Below are 15,000 nucleotides of genomic sequence, written 5' to 3'. Positions count from 1 at the left end.
TTCCTTGCTTGTTCATTCCACCCACACTGTCATCACATTCTCATCTGACGCTCCTTCACACGCAGTTATCACGCTGGACCGCCTCACCATCCTGCTGTCGCCATACGGTATACGACGAGTCCACGAAGGATTGGCCAAGCGTGTGATGATCGGCGTGTGGTTGGTGTCTCTGCTCCTCGCCGCTGTGCCTCTCTTCGACATGCCGTATTTCAAGGACTTCTATGGCCGCTCCGGTGTCTGCCTCGCCCTACACATCACCAACGAGAAGCCGAATGGATGGGAGTATTCCGTGTTTATTTTTATCGGTATGTTTCTATCTTAATCGCTCTCACTCTTTCTCTCTCTTTCTCGTTCCCTCTCAATGGTTACTGGGAGTGGATGATGGGTGCTCTTCCTAACCTCAGACACTGGCCAGGGATTGCTTTCTTGTGTCTGAGGTTCTTGTGCTTCTGGTGTTGTCAGTAATATGTCGTATGCTAACACACCATTCAGGTCCGTCACGTAACGGTTAGTAGTACCAAAGCCCTCTCTCTCTTTTTCTAGTGGTTCTTTCTCATACTTCACAGCCGCGCCTTCCCTTCCCTCCACACTTCACAGCCATCCCTCCCAATTCCCTTCCACACTTCACAGCAGCCCCTTCCCTTCCCTTCACTGTACATCCATCCCTTCGAGTCCCTCCCACATTTTACAGCTCTTTCCCTTCCCTTCCACACATCACAACCACCCCTTCCCTCCCCCTCCACTCCACAGCCGCCTCTCTCCCCACATTCCACAGCTCCACAGCCATCCCATCCCGTACCTCCCATACTCCACAGTTTCCTTTCCCTTCCCTCAACACTCCACAGCACCTTCCCTTCCACAGCTGCCTTGCCATCCCTTCCAATCCTGCCCACAATCATCAACTCCCCTTTCCTTCTCTCAGCTCTCCCCTCCAACATTCCACTCCCTTCTACTCCACAGTGCTCAACCTTCTCTCCTTCATGATAATCGCCATCAGCTACATTAGGATCTACGTGGGCGCGAGGGACACGCCGCTGGAATACGGCAGGAACAAACACGGCAAGGACAGGGAGATGGGTCTTAGAGTGAGTTATATTGTGGGCACGGACGCCGCCTGCTGGCTACCCATCATCGTCCTTGGCATCTCTTCCCTCAGTGGGCTGAAGATACCGAGAAAGGTGAGCTTTTGTTGACTGGCTTACTCGTTTATTGTTGTTGTGCTTGCTGTTGTTGTGGTGGTGGTTGTTGTTGTTGTTGGTGGTGGTGGTAGTGGTTAGAGAATTTTTTTTTTAATAGTATCAAAAGCAGTAATAGTTGTTGTTGTTTTGGTGGTGGTGGTGGTTATTGTTGTTGTGGTTGGTGATGGTGTTAATAGAAATTTTTTTGATAGCATCAGAAGCACCAGTAGTAGTAGTAGTAGTAGTAGTTGTTGTTGTTGTTGTTGTTATGATGGTGGTGACGGAGATGGTGGTAGTGGTAAAAATAACCAAAGAACTACAACACGCAACAACTCCAGAAACATTATCAAGAATCACCACTACCACCACTACTACTACTACTACTACTACTACTACTACTACTACTACTATTACTATGTCCTTCCTTTCCGTTCCTTCAGGTGTTCGCGTGGGTGGCGGTGTTCGTGCTGCCTCTCAACGCTGCCCTCAACCCGCTCATTTACACCTTCTTCACGGACCCCGTCAGGAAGCGGCTCAAGATCATGCGAGAGAGTATCAGCTCCTGGCACACACGTTCCACTCGCTCCTCCGTCATATCAGGTCAGTAAAGGCTCTCTCATACCTACAGAGGGTCCCGGCTGACCCTGTACATATTTTCATGCATCCCTTCATGCACTTGTCATTCCGTATTATCCTTTTCCTGTCTATTTATTTATTTATTTTTTTTTTTTTTCTATTCTCGTATGTCCACCTTCCTTTCGTCCTCATGTCATATAGTGCGGTTATATTCAGCAACATTTTGCCGTTGTATCTGCACTAGACATTCAAAAACTCTAGTTAACGTTATGCTGGTTTTTTAGGGTGTTTTTACTGTTCTAGTCACATATGAACTGGAGAAACAATCTTGAAAACCAGGCTAACCTTCTCTGTAGTCTTTGAAAATAGTCCTGGTGAGACTTAAGCGTTTTGGAATCATCGAGGAGAGCTTTGATTCCCAGGCTGGTGGTGGAGATGAGAGGACTGTTTCGCTGGTACAATCGTCCTGTGCTCGGTTCACTTGATTTTACATGTTCATCTTTCTTTACCAGTTATGGTCGGTATTCTGAAAAGCCTTACTATTCTAAAAGATATAGCATAATTTTTAAGGCTGTTTCTTCTGTTAATAGCGTAAACATTTTGTTAAGGAGAGTTGCAAAATCACGAATCTCGTAATAAATTGCTTAGCCTCCCTTCTAAAATATAAAAACACCCTTAGAAATCGTCTCACTTTAACCAAAGCCATTTAAATGTAATGGAGATGGGACCAAAAGCGTCTCAGAATGTGGTCTGTGCATCTGTCCGCTCAGCAATGCAAGTGGTCAGGACATTCTCTATTCATCATTTTTGTCGGTAATCATTATTCAGCTTACCCTCTTCAGTACAATGCCGCGTTTTCATATTCATTCTGGTTACTATTTAGTGATTTTTTTACAGCTTCAGAAACTTATGTAGGGATTATAATAGTGGAGACTGGCCATTGATCTTTTTACCTCCATACACCCTTCCTAATGTAAATAAATTCGTCTAATCGCACCCAAAACTCATGGTAAAAATGCGTGTCAGTACTGAAGGGTTTAAACAGTTCATTAGGTGGGAATGGGTATGGTGTGCATAATAGGAATTAGTCAATGGAGCGACTCGTGGTGACTTGCTGAGCGGTAAGGACTGCTGTATTTGGATTTCTTATGTTGGATTTCAGTCATGCACTCCAATCCCGCTCCACCAACTCGAGGGTGGGTTGGGGCAGTGCTCCCAACACCACCCATTCGGACGCAGGTCGTGGAAAGTAATCTTCAGCCATTCATGCAAAGATTCCAGGTTTCATCCATAGAAATTCTTTGGTTTGGATGCATTTTTTTTTTTTTTTTTTTTCAGAAAATCATTCCCGTATGCTGCTCAAATATCAAGATCTTTTACACACACACACACACACACACACACACACACACACACACACACACACACACACACACACACACACACACACACACACACACACACACACACACCTAGGAGTCACACACGACACTCAACACACCTGCAGGAAGCGATGTGTCATTCCACTATTGCTGCATCATGTGTACCTTTGTAATTACATATATGTCTTTGTTAACCCAGTGTAATCTAAGGTAACCTACTCAAACTCACAACATAACCTACAGGTTTCTAACAACGATGTACAGTTTTCTAACCGCCTTGTAATATATTCAGTATATTCTAACAGTCACGTGCACTCTACAGTCACTGCCGCGCAAACCTAATCAAACAGAAAGCTTGTGTTATGTAAGTTAGTAGTGATTAATTTATCCAATGCCAGTGAATTGATATGTTTTTTTTTTCTAATCTTAACGAAGTTGAACTTTAGGTACAACTGAATAAGTTAAGATGTTTCTTATTTCAGAAATCAGCTCACTATTGCACAAGAACGATGCCACATCTGTCCTGGAGGTTGTTTATTGGTACAGAATATTCGCGAATTCTTTCATAGATATAGAAATTTCGCATTCACATTTACGATATTTTCTGCACACGATTTCATAATTTCAGAAATGAGAAATACTGATATTCAGAATTATATACGGCGATCACTAGTGAACGCGTCCCTGGCTGGAAGAGAGTGACGTACTTAGTAGCTCAGCAGGAATCAACCTGTCTTGTTTGCGGTCAGTTACTAATAGACTTGATGTTTCATGTTGTTCAAAGAGAGGGGTGAGGCCATAAGGCTTTGTAATATCTTAACAAACCGAAACACGTCGATAAAAGAAAGTATGGAGAGGATGATGAAAACACAACAGCAGCCTGAGATGATGCTTTGCTGTGAGGCGTGGTGAGCGCACAGACAGAGGAGAGGAGTTGGTTTCGAGGGAGAAATGAAAGTGCCTTGTGCAAGAAGAATAAAACAAATCAGAAATTAAACAAGAAAAGAGTTACAGATAGTACCGAGAGGAAGGCAACTCCTTTTCTGGGAAAACCTGGTGAGAAGAGGAAAGATAGAGGCTTTGAATTTGATGTGATAGTATAAGAAAAGAACAGCGGGACGTTGACTCGGAGAGAAGCAAAGAGGAAAGCGAAATACCAGAGAAATCGTAGGAGCCAGATGAAAGACTTAGCGCTCGTTCAGAAAACAAGAGAGAGGAGAAAAAAATTTTGTTGTTCATTGCAGAAGAATAATATGTAAATAAGATAATAAGCAGACGAATACGCCTCGGGTTTTGAAGGACATGAGAAATATTACTGATATGTTTGCTGTTTACAGGCATGCGTTACACCAAAGGCTGGACAGTCCGTAATGGTGGTGACTCTCCTCAGGTTTGTCCGGTGCATTTGGTTGCTGAAAGCTGTAAACTTCTAACACTGCTATATTTTTTTACTCTTTGGCATATAAGCTACTAACCTGCTAACACACACACACACACACACACACACACACACACACACACACACACACACACACACTATATGCGATGATTTTGAGTGCCTTTTTTTTTTTTTTTTTTTTTTTTTTTTTTACCAAAGAAACATTGCTTCTTGACTGACCTAAGAATGTATGTCTAACCCAAACATCTCAGCCGTATTGCAGGGAAAATACATCGCTTTAATATTAATTTTGTGAGTCATCAGTTTACATTTTATTGCTTTTTAGATCGACATCTTCTGTAGAAATCTCTGTACTCAAGATGGTCGATAATGCTCTTTCTCTCTCTCTCTCTCTCTCTCTCTCTCTCTCTCTCTCTCTCTCTCTCTCTCTCTCTCTCTCTCTCTCTCTCTCTCTCTCTCTCTCTCTCTCTCTCTCTCTCTCTCTCTCTCTCTCTCTCTCTCTCTCTCTCTCTCTCTCTCTCTCTCTCTCTCTCTCTCTCTCTCTCTCTCTCTCTCTCTCTCTCTCTCTCTCTCTCTCTCTCTCTCTCTCTCTCTCTCTCTCTCTCTCTCTCTCTCTCTCTCTCTCTCTCTCTCTCTCTCTCTCTGCCTGCCTCTTACAGGTGTGCGCATGACTTCCACATACCGGGGACGGATGACCACAGATACGACAGACATCCCGGTGCCGGTGAGTGACCCCAAGGTGAACACGAAGGCCGCCATCTGCGTGTACACCCCCACCGCCACCGCCGCCACACAGGTCACGCACTTCATCCACGACCCACCGGACCACGGAGCGAAGAAATTGGACGACCACCCCAATCAAAACGGCAACGACGCCAAACATATCCTCGACCGTACTGAGCCAGGGTCCGACGGGGAGAGGGAGGCCATCATCCCTCTGGAGACACTGACGGCTAACAGACCTGCGGCGCTCAGGACGTCAGGGAGATATGGGAGGAAAAAAAACACGGTTGACCAACGATATGATTGAAGAAAGAGAGAAAGTGTGTGAGAGAGTGAGAAAGAGAGATATGCTTGTTTTTATACTATCATCGTAGCAGAAAACGAGTCACGAGTCACGAGATATCCTTTCACTCCCATTCCATCGCCTTCAGAGAGAACGTTGGTTTTTTTTTTTTTTTTTCTAACGAGGGGAAACTATAGTGGTTCTCCCAGCGATTCGCCTCATCCCATCTGCTTCACACATCAACGCCGTCACTGTCACTCCTCACTGCCGCCGCCGCCGCCGCCGCCACAACACTGTTTCCTTCGTAGCTTGAGTTTGGGTCACGCTGATTGTATTCCAGTTTCAATCTCCTTATTTTTTAGTGATTAGTTTTTATGTAAGATTTGTCTACCATTTTTTTCTCAGTATTTTGATGGTGTGTGTGTGTGTGTGTGTGTGTGTGTGTGTGTGTGTGTGTGTGTGTGTGTGTGTGTGTGTGTGTGTGTCTATGTGTGTTAAGCCAAATGTTCTGTTATATTTAGCTGAGTGTTCGTTCAATCCACATTTTCTCCTTGTTCTTGAGTAAACGTCCTCTTTATCTTAATTCAGACCATTCCGGTTAGGATTGCTCTGTATTGGCATGAGTCATTGTCACTAAGCTTACAAGTTATCTGTTATGATTTTTTTTTTTTTTTTTTTTTTTTCCCAAAGTCACTTACTCTTCCATTGTTAGTAAAGTAATGTCAAATGTATACTTTTCTTCTTTTTCGTTGCTGCTTTATTTTATAAATTTAGGTTATATTTAATAATCATCTCTCCTTTAAGATGAGCCAGCCAACTCCGATTTCAACTTGATACGTGACCATAATTTTTTATAGGAAATTTATACTTTTCTTAATATGTTTTCTGATTTTTTGTTGAGGTGATTGCAGACACACACACACACACACACACACACACACACACACACACACACACACACACACACACACACACACACACTTCACAAGCTAGAGGACCGGGATTCGATTCCCCGGCCGAGTGGAGATATTTGGGTATGTCTCCTTTCACGTGTAGCCCCTGTTCACCTAGCAGTGAGTAGGTACGGGATGTAAATCGAGGAGTTGTGACCTTGTTGTCCCGGTGTGTGGTGTGTGCCTGGTCTCATGCCTATCCGAAGATCGGAAATAATGAGCTCTGAGCTCGTTCCGTAGGGTTACGTCTGGCTGTCTCGTCAGAGACTGCAGCAGATCAAACAGTGAAACACACACACACACACACACACACACACACACACACACACACACTTCATATTTCCAGTACGTCAATGTCCTTGTTTTCCTTATTGTTGTTGAAGTGAACGGCACTCATTAACGTAGTAGTATTTCTTTCTCCACGTGTTGCTTCCCTTTTCTTTGATGATGGCTTGGAATAGTTATCTCCTTAGTGCATTGAAAATATCGTTCTGTAGTTGCATTTAGTTGGCTAATGTGATTCGTTTATTACGCTTTTCATTCATATCTACATTCACTAGCCAAATATTTTCCCGTCGTGGAGTCACTAATTCGCGTCTACTTCGTCAGTCGTTGGGGGTCACACTGACGAAGGCAGGTGAATCAAGTGAGTCTGCATGGATAACATTTCCCACCCTCTGTCTTTACTCGTCGTGTTTCATTTGAGTGACTGAGTTCATCACGAGTACAAAGTCTTTAATCTCTAGCACCATGGTCCCACGTGGCTCTCTGCTTCCTGGTCTTCCTCACAGCTGGTCCTCTAACGGTAAAGAAAAGTACTCAGGTCAGTTTCCCTGTTTCCCAATTCGGTGCTTCAAGCTGTACATGTTCCTGTGTCGTCCATGTGCTAGTGGGCAGAGGTGTGTGTGATTGTACAACGCTATAACGTCCACTGTTTCGCCCCGTCCATACTCAAGCTCCACTAATAGCTGTTATCTCTGCTCTGCCTTTGTACTGCCATCGTGTGTCGGGCTTTCTCTCTTTATCTCTCTCTCTCTCTCTCTCTCTCTCTCTCTCTCTCTCTCTCTCTCTCTCTCTCTCGCTGAGCTTCTTATAATCTTGTTTAATGCGTTATTGATTTGTGCACATACATACATACATACGAACATACATCCATGAATGGATTAATTTCTCATCTTTCTATTGTAAGTACCATAGTTACGTATAATAGCTAACTTTCCATTTTTAGTTGATGTTACTGTGACATGGTATGGATTTAAAGTTGTGGATTTGAATTTCTGCCTGTTTTCCATTGTTTTGTTTTTTTATTATTATTGCTGTAGTATGTTATGTGTTCTTTTACTCCACCGGTGTTTTTCTTTCTTTCATTATTTTTTTTTCATTTTTTTTTTTTTTTTTTTTTTTTTTTTTTATACCATTTCCAGACCTGAACTTTAATCAAACACTTTCTTTGATAGATTTTCCTTCTCATGTCTTAAGTGTATTGTTACCAGTCCGGGTGACACGTTCCTTATCAACTTCAATCTCTGCACACGCTGGTGACAAACTGAGGCCTCTCAAACCCTTCTTCAGCCATCCATCCCGGTCACGACGCCGGAAAGTTTGGCTTCTTAAACTAACAAGATAAGCAATTTAGATAATGGTTTAGGTATACATTTTTCCCTCTCTCCTTTAATGTGTATAATGGTCAGGATTATTTCATTCCTGTGTGTTCAATATATTTTAAAAGCTTTTATTTTCATACATATTGCATAGTGTGTGTGTGTGTGTGTGTGTGTGTGTGTGTGTGCGTGGTGTGACCTCTCAGCTGCTCTATTCACGCATTACAACCTTTAATTAGACTCACACCACTGCTGAACAAGTGTGTATTTGATATATACTACATGCAGAGCCAGAACTGATGCTTTTATTCGTGAAAAAAAAAAAAAAAAAATATATATATATATATATATATATATATATATATATATATATATATATATATATATATATAAGAAGAAAACCCGAGAGAGCATAATTAATCTGATCAAGACGAGCCAAGCACACTGAAGCTTCGGACCATATTCTGAAATACTTTCGTGCCTCACTCCCACTACATTCAAAAGCCTCGTATTGAAGTTGCATAAACTATAGGGATGTTTTAATGTTCTAATGACAGATGAACAGAATCTTTACTCTGTTATGAAGAGAAACACTTATAAGATCCAGGCTAATCATTATTGTGGTCGGTGAATTTAGTCGTGGTGAGACAGTAAAGCGTTTCGAAATTAGAACCTTGGCCAAGTGTGTGTGTGTGTGTGTGTGGGTGTGGGTGTGAGGAGTAATTCTGTGCACGTGAGAGCAGGGCAAGGACTTCACTGCGCTTCATTAAGGTCAGCACTGGTACAGTACACATTACAGTTGTCCCCTATGTCATGAACTTATGTATTGTGTTTGTTCTCTCACCTCATTTATCTTACCTCCTTGTGTTTTTTTACGGGATTGACTCAGGCTCGAACATCATAAATTCTCCAGTTAGCTTGCCATTTCCGTTAGAGGTGAAAGTGTTCCTTGCGTACACTACTTCGTCGATGAATTCTAGCTATAGGTGAGTGTTCTGTGAGGTTATGAATGTATTTCCTCCCATCTATCTACTATTTATTTTATTCTCAATTTCTTACGGTGTCATTTATCGATGTTGAGTATTGTTGTCGCTGTGTGTGTGTGTGTGTGTGTGTGTGTGTGTGTGTGTGGGTAGTCGGTGAACTTGCCTTGTCTAGCTAGCGCGTGTATTAATCTCACTACGAACGAACCATACGATGCAATAATTTGTGATACGAACGCAGATGATACAAATCTCCCGAGACCAAATGTTAAGCGTAATGCAAGGCGTTTCTCACAGCCAAACAAGAGGGTACGGTCCACGAATTAGGCACAACCCACTCCGGCAGACCAAACTTTCCTGGTAAATGAAAGCATCCTTTAATTGTGATTATTCGAGTAATTGCTCTTCCATATCTGTATTCTCTTTTAACATATGTAACTCTCTCTCTCTCTCTCTCTCTCTCTCTCTCTCTCTCTCTCTCTCTCTCTCTCTCTCTCTCTCTCTCTCTCTCTCTCTCTCTCTCTCTCTCTCTCATTGAAATTGTGTGTATAACAGTATAGATGAAGTGAGCGTAGTCTTGTAACTCCCATTAATAATTGCAATAAAAGTGTCAGGGTTATCAGACCATCACGTGTGTGTGTGTGTGTGTGTGTGTGTGTGTGTGTGCGTGTGCGTGCGTGCGTGCGTGCGTGCGCGCGACCCTATAAAGGAATTTCTTACTCACAAATCCTTCACATAGACAATTTACAACGGCCAGTATTTTAAAACGCTTGTTCTCTCGTAAGTCTATTTTCAACAAGTGTGATGTTCAAAAGTGTTTATTTATTCATTTATTTTTTTCGTTGATAGCGTACGTAGAATTCATGTTATAGAATCACTAGAATCGTTGAAAACCGCTCTGTAAACCCGTCACTTCCAGTAGTGGTAGTTAAACGTAGCTGAGATTGAGCGCCTCAGCATCCGAGACTGGAGCAGTGAATTTTGCGCAACTCCTGCCACTTCGCCTGCTCTCCATTACCATTTGGCGTGTAATCGTAATGAACTGTGTGCTGTACTGCCTCGTGTTACTCAAGTGTTGCTAAGATTTAAACGCGGGACGGTAAATGTACAGAAATACTCTATCCCACTTTACTGCGTTTAAGACGACTACAACTACTACTAATAGTAATAACAATCCTATTTTTATACGGTGCTCAATTAAGTATATATTCCTGAAGGCTCTCCACCTCCTCCCTTTTTCCCTTTCATTTGTGTCACATTTGTCTCTTATGTCATGGGACCTCAGGGCTCGCTGCTCTGTTCACTAGAATCCACTGGTTTGTTTTGCTTCTCTCCGTGATCTGGTCAATGGTTTGCCTTCATAAGTTTTGTTGATGTTAGCTGTCTCATGTGCATCGCTGACTCCCATCTGTTTTATCTTGTTTTAAATGAGTGGCTAGCATGCGAGCCGTACCTAAAATATGGAAAGACGCAGCGTTGTTCTCCTTATTTCCTTTCCTTCGTCTTGCTTATCTTCCACAACCAAACACACCCCTTGTCCTTCCTCAGTGGTAGTTTGGTAAGTTCTGATGGGCATTATTCCTTTTTACGTATATACATTACCCATTAGTATTGCCATTCCATTATTAATATTATTGCACTGTTATAAACTGAGCGATGATATTTTCAGCCTTTCTTTTTAGGAGTAAGTTTGACCATTTGACTCATCACGGTGCTGCCCTTGATGTGTTAGATAACATTCCTTTTATCCTACTCTAAGATGTTGGTTTGAGGTATTGATACGCACATCATGAAATTTTATTGTTCAGGTTTTCTCTTCCATGACTCCTTTGCGATTGATGTGCTAGACGTTACTCTGCTGGATTTTGTGTTACGTTATGTTGCATCCCTGCCTTGGTGTTGGTGTCTATGTTTGCGTTGCTGTTCGCTACCAGGTCTTATTTCAGTGTGTTTTATGCATATGCCTGACGCTCCCCACTCCACTGCTGTGTTTTCTGGGACGCCGTGCTGGAACTTTGCTGAATGGATTATGATAAGTTACACGTAAAGAAAAATTGCTTGTGATATCACTAAGTCTTTGTGTCTTTATGTACTTTTTACACACATTGATCTTTAGAATAAACATCTGCAAAAGAGATCCGTCTATTCTTCATCCTTTGTGTGTCCGAATCCGATACTTGCAGAGTGTATGTGTGTGTGTGTGTGTGTTTTAGCCCTTATCGTATCACTAATAATACGTGGCTTCTTTTTCATTATCTCGGCTCGAAATGTCACTTACCCAAACTCTTGTGGTTAAAGAGAGAGAAAAAAAAATTGACTAGTTCCTCCTTATCTCCTTCTCTGTCGTCATTATGATTAATCTTTTCTTGCAGTTTCCTTCGTCTTATTTTCATGCAGAAAAGAAGCCATCCAAGGGCAACGAAATATTAAAAAAGGCCCACTTCTCTCTTTTATTTAGTCACTTTAGACAGACTCTTCTCTTCTTCCTTCTCTCCTTTCTCTCATAACCACCTTCTTCGTAAGCAGGTTTCTCGATAGTTTCATATCCCTCTTTCACTCCAGCCCTTTGCATCGTGGAGCTATCAAGAAGAGTAATCATGAAGTTCGAAGCAATTCTAGTCATTTGCGTCTCAAGTAATATTCCTGAACTTCATTAAAAAAAGACAATCAAAATTGTTCATGATATCAAGTTCCTCCTTTTAATTACCAGAAAATCGCTCACCTTTCCTTTTTCCTTCCTATTTCCTTTCTTTTTCTCGCTGAATTGCGTGTCTGAAGTTTCGAAGAATGGCAGCGAGATTTCGAGACAGCCGTTGGACGAAGCAGCCACCGCCGCCCGCCAATCGCTCAGTCGCCCACATCCAGGCTTGTGTCGGTGTGAAGGGTAGTGGTGAAAGAGTGTACTGGAGTCGTCCCTGTTTGTTTCTCCTGGATTTTATACGCGAGTCCCAGATATATTGTGTCTTTTGTTTGTTTGATTACTTTTTGTTTGTAACGTGTTTGGTGTACATATTAAGAGACCGCAGAGAACAGGACAACAAGGTAGGTGCCGGCCATGTTTTTATTTTTTTTTTTTTTTTTTTTTTTTTATTTATTTATTTTTTTTTTTTTTTTGCCCAGTTCAGTGAAGTCAGCAGTAGATGCAGGGTTGATATTTTATAAGCTTTAACTTGCACTAGGAAAGATAAGCTTGTTTCCCGGTGAAATAATAGATTAGTATGAATAATTCCCAATATGTAAACGGTCATTATCTTCATCCTCCCCCGTCACCCACAACGTGAGTGACTGCTGCGCGTGGGTGTAACCCGGTGTATCCTTCCTTTAGTCTATCGAATGATCAGGTGCGCGAAAGTTTTCAGATGAATGGAATGTTTGGAATGATTAGGTGCGTGGAATGATAGGTAGCTATGCAGAATGTTTAGGCCCGTGGACTACTACGCATTTCACGGAGAGTGAGTCATTGTTTTTCGCGAATATCTTTCAAACTAATGGTACTTTGACACTGTACAAGACACCTTCCGCTTATTTTTGGTCATACTAAGCATTGTCAAATGGTGTTAGTAAAAGCGTTTACTTTTGACGTTTAAAGCCGAAGTCACATGAGTCGCCAGAACTAACGTACACAATCGAACGTGGACGGGGGAAGAGAGTGGGAGAGAGGAGGAGGGGGGAAGCGAGCGGGAGAGAGGAATGTAGGGAGGATTGGGATGGGGGATTGTAGACGTTCGTATGGATAGGTTGGCGAGGCTCGGCAACACCGTATATCTCATGAGTAAACGCTTTTACTAACATCATTTGGCATTGCTTAGTATGACCAAAAATTAGCAGGTGTCTAGTACACAGTGTCAAAGTACCATTCCGATCAATTCATTAGTTTTAAAGTTATTTGCGAAAAACAGACTCACTCTCCGTGAAATTCATAGTAGTATCACCAGAAAGATGGGAAGGGCCCCCCCATCTCTGAGTAACACCTTCGCTTCATCCGTGCATCAAGTGCTTGTCTTCAGTGACTCACTCACCAGGACAGTGCTTTATCTTGTATTATATTATACTGCCATTTCCGTGAGTGTTGCACCTCGTAACTAAATGCCTTCTCAGTTCTCCCAGAGCCTCATTGTGTAAGACTTTGGACAAGTAATATGTTAGCCGGTCTACCTTACTTTTGGTGTAGTCATAGTTTCTAATGATTTTTGTGTCAGAGGAAAAATAGCCAAGGGCAACAAACGAAAAGAAAGGTCCATTTAATTATGTCCCCTTGTAGTGCCGAAAGAGTTAGCCCATAAAGGGATGCGTCTTGAAACCTCCCTCTTAAATTAAGTCTAGTCATAGGAAGTTGGAAATACAGAAGCAGGCAGGGAGTTCCAGAGTTTACCAAAGAAACGTATGAATGACAGAGTAGTGGATTATTAATAGTACTAATGGTTACTCTCTATACGTTATATAGTGTGAGGGTTAAGACAGTAGGAGAAATTAGAGATGGAGAGATGGAAGGATTGAATAAGGGCAAAAAAAAAAAAATTATATCCACCATAACACTATACACGTGGCAAATCTTAATCATAGTGTTGACAGGTGTGTTGCCCAACAGTGCTTTCTATGACCATGACTAAAGGTGTACTGCCTGTATGTTTTCACTTGACTATATGGGAAGTAACACTGCAGTGGGCCTTCTTTTATAGCTAGGTTTGTTGCCCTTTGCCAGTACCTCCCCATCTACATAAAAGAAAATCATTCATCCCCTTTCTGTTAAATCCTAGAAATCCCTGCCTCCCTCTGTATTTGATACTTGCTGTGATTTGAACTCTGTCAAGAGTTCTTAAATTATGGATGATCTTTTGATATCTTTTGGAGGCTGGCACTTTCAGTAGGCCTTCTTTTTACAAGACACTTGCTATAAGAACATAAGAAATTTAAGGAAGCTGCAAGAGGCGTCAGGCCTATCCATGGCAATTCCTGAGAACAAAACAATCTAATTCCACATCATTCCCATTCATAGATTTATCTAATCTTCTTTTAAAGTTCCGTTTACTCAGCACTAACAACACATGATTACCGAGTCCAATCCATTCATTAATCATTCTCTTAGAGAACGAGTATCTTCCCACTTCTTTCCCAAACCTAAATTTCCCAGCTTATTTCTGATTCTATCCTGGCTACTGTTCTTAAGAGTGTTGCTCATATCCCTTTGTTATAACCCCCTATACCACTTAAGTAGTACTTCTATCAGTATCTCTGTAAGGAATGCAAATTTAGTATATTTAATCTTGTTTCATAGAGAATATCCCTCATGTTCTGTATTCTTTTAGATATTATCTTCTGCCTTGATTCTAATAGATCAATATCCTTCCTATAATGTGAAAACCAGAACTGCACAGCATAGAATTTAGTTATGTGCGGTCTGACCAGCACCAAATACAACATTAATATTACTTCAGGATTTCTGCTTTTAACACTAAGAACAAATCCTAGTACCATATATTTGCCTTATTTCTAGCTTCTATGCTTTATATCTACACAGGAGTCTAGGAGCAGTGCATCAAGTGCTTTAGAGTGGATTGAGTGGAACCACATCCAGTTCCCTGCATACCTAGTTACCTTACTGTGTCATGACATCTGAAGGCCCCTACACCTGCCTTCTCCCTGGACAGCCACTTGGTGCTTCCTGGGCTGATACCTACCATCTCTCCCACCCTCAGAGGATGATCCCTGCAAACTAGTAGGCCAGTGTATCCCTCTCCATCCACCACAATCCTCATATCACTGCCATACAGATAAGCTATTTCCTTCTCCCAGCTATGATAGTTGCGTAGGTCCCATTTTTTGGTCATCACTCAGAGCATGTAGAAATAGATGCTTCTTACTATAAGTATTTATCCTCATGTTTGTCCTGCTTCCCCATCCATCTTATATTATAGACTGTAT

At 41.9% G+C, this 15,000-nt stretch overlaps 2 protein-coding genes across 2 annotated transcripts in view; both read left to right on the top strand.

The window, feature by feature from the left end:
- LOC123514565 (G-protein coupled receptor GRL101-like) overlaps window positions 1-6,503 on the top strand; it is a 21,897-nt gene extending 15,394 nt beyond the window's left edge. Inside the window, exons 18-21 of the mRNA XM_045272505.1 lie at window positions 66-305; window positions 961-1,178; window positions 1,619-1,778; window positions 5,195-6,503. Of these exons, the coding sequence (XP_045128440.1) occupies window positions 66-305; window positions 961-1,178; window positions 1,619-1,778; window positions 5,195-5,565 (989 nt within the window). The 3' untranslated portion in view covers window positions 5,566-6,503. The remainder of the gene's footprint in view (window positions 1-65; window positions 306-960; window positions 1,179-1,618; window positions 1,779-5,194) is intronic.
- Window positions 6,504-11,851: 5,348 nt separating this feature from the next.
- LOC123514757 overlaps window positions 11,852-15,000 on the top strand; it is a 3,612-nt gene continuing 463 nt past the window's right edge. The window contains exons 1-2 of the mRNA XM_045272867.1: window positions 11,852-12,120; window positions 14,597-15,000. The exon at window positions 14,597-15,000 is cut by the window's right edge and continues 463 nt beyond it. Coding sequence (XP_045128802.1) covers window positions 11,866-12,120; window positions 14,597-14,695 — 354 coding nt within the window. The 5' untranslated portion in view covers window positions 11,852-11,865 and the 3' untranslated portion in view covers window positions 14,696-15,000. The remainder of the gene's footprint in view (window positions 12,121-14,596) is intronic.

This window comes from Portunus trituberculatus, chromosome 38, assembly GCF_017591435.1.
Source record: "Portunus trituberculatus isolate SZX2019 chromosome 38, ASM1759143v1, whole genome shotgun sequence".
Classification (NCBI taxonomy): Eukaryota; Metazoa; Arthropoda; class Malacostraca; order Decapoda; family Portunidae; genus Portunus; species Portunus trituberculatus.
The sequence above is the reverse complement of the archived record's forward strand: the minus strand, read 5'-3'. Positions and strand labels throughout refer to the sequence as shown.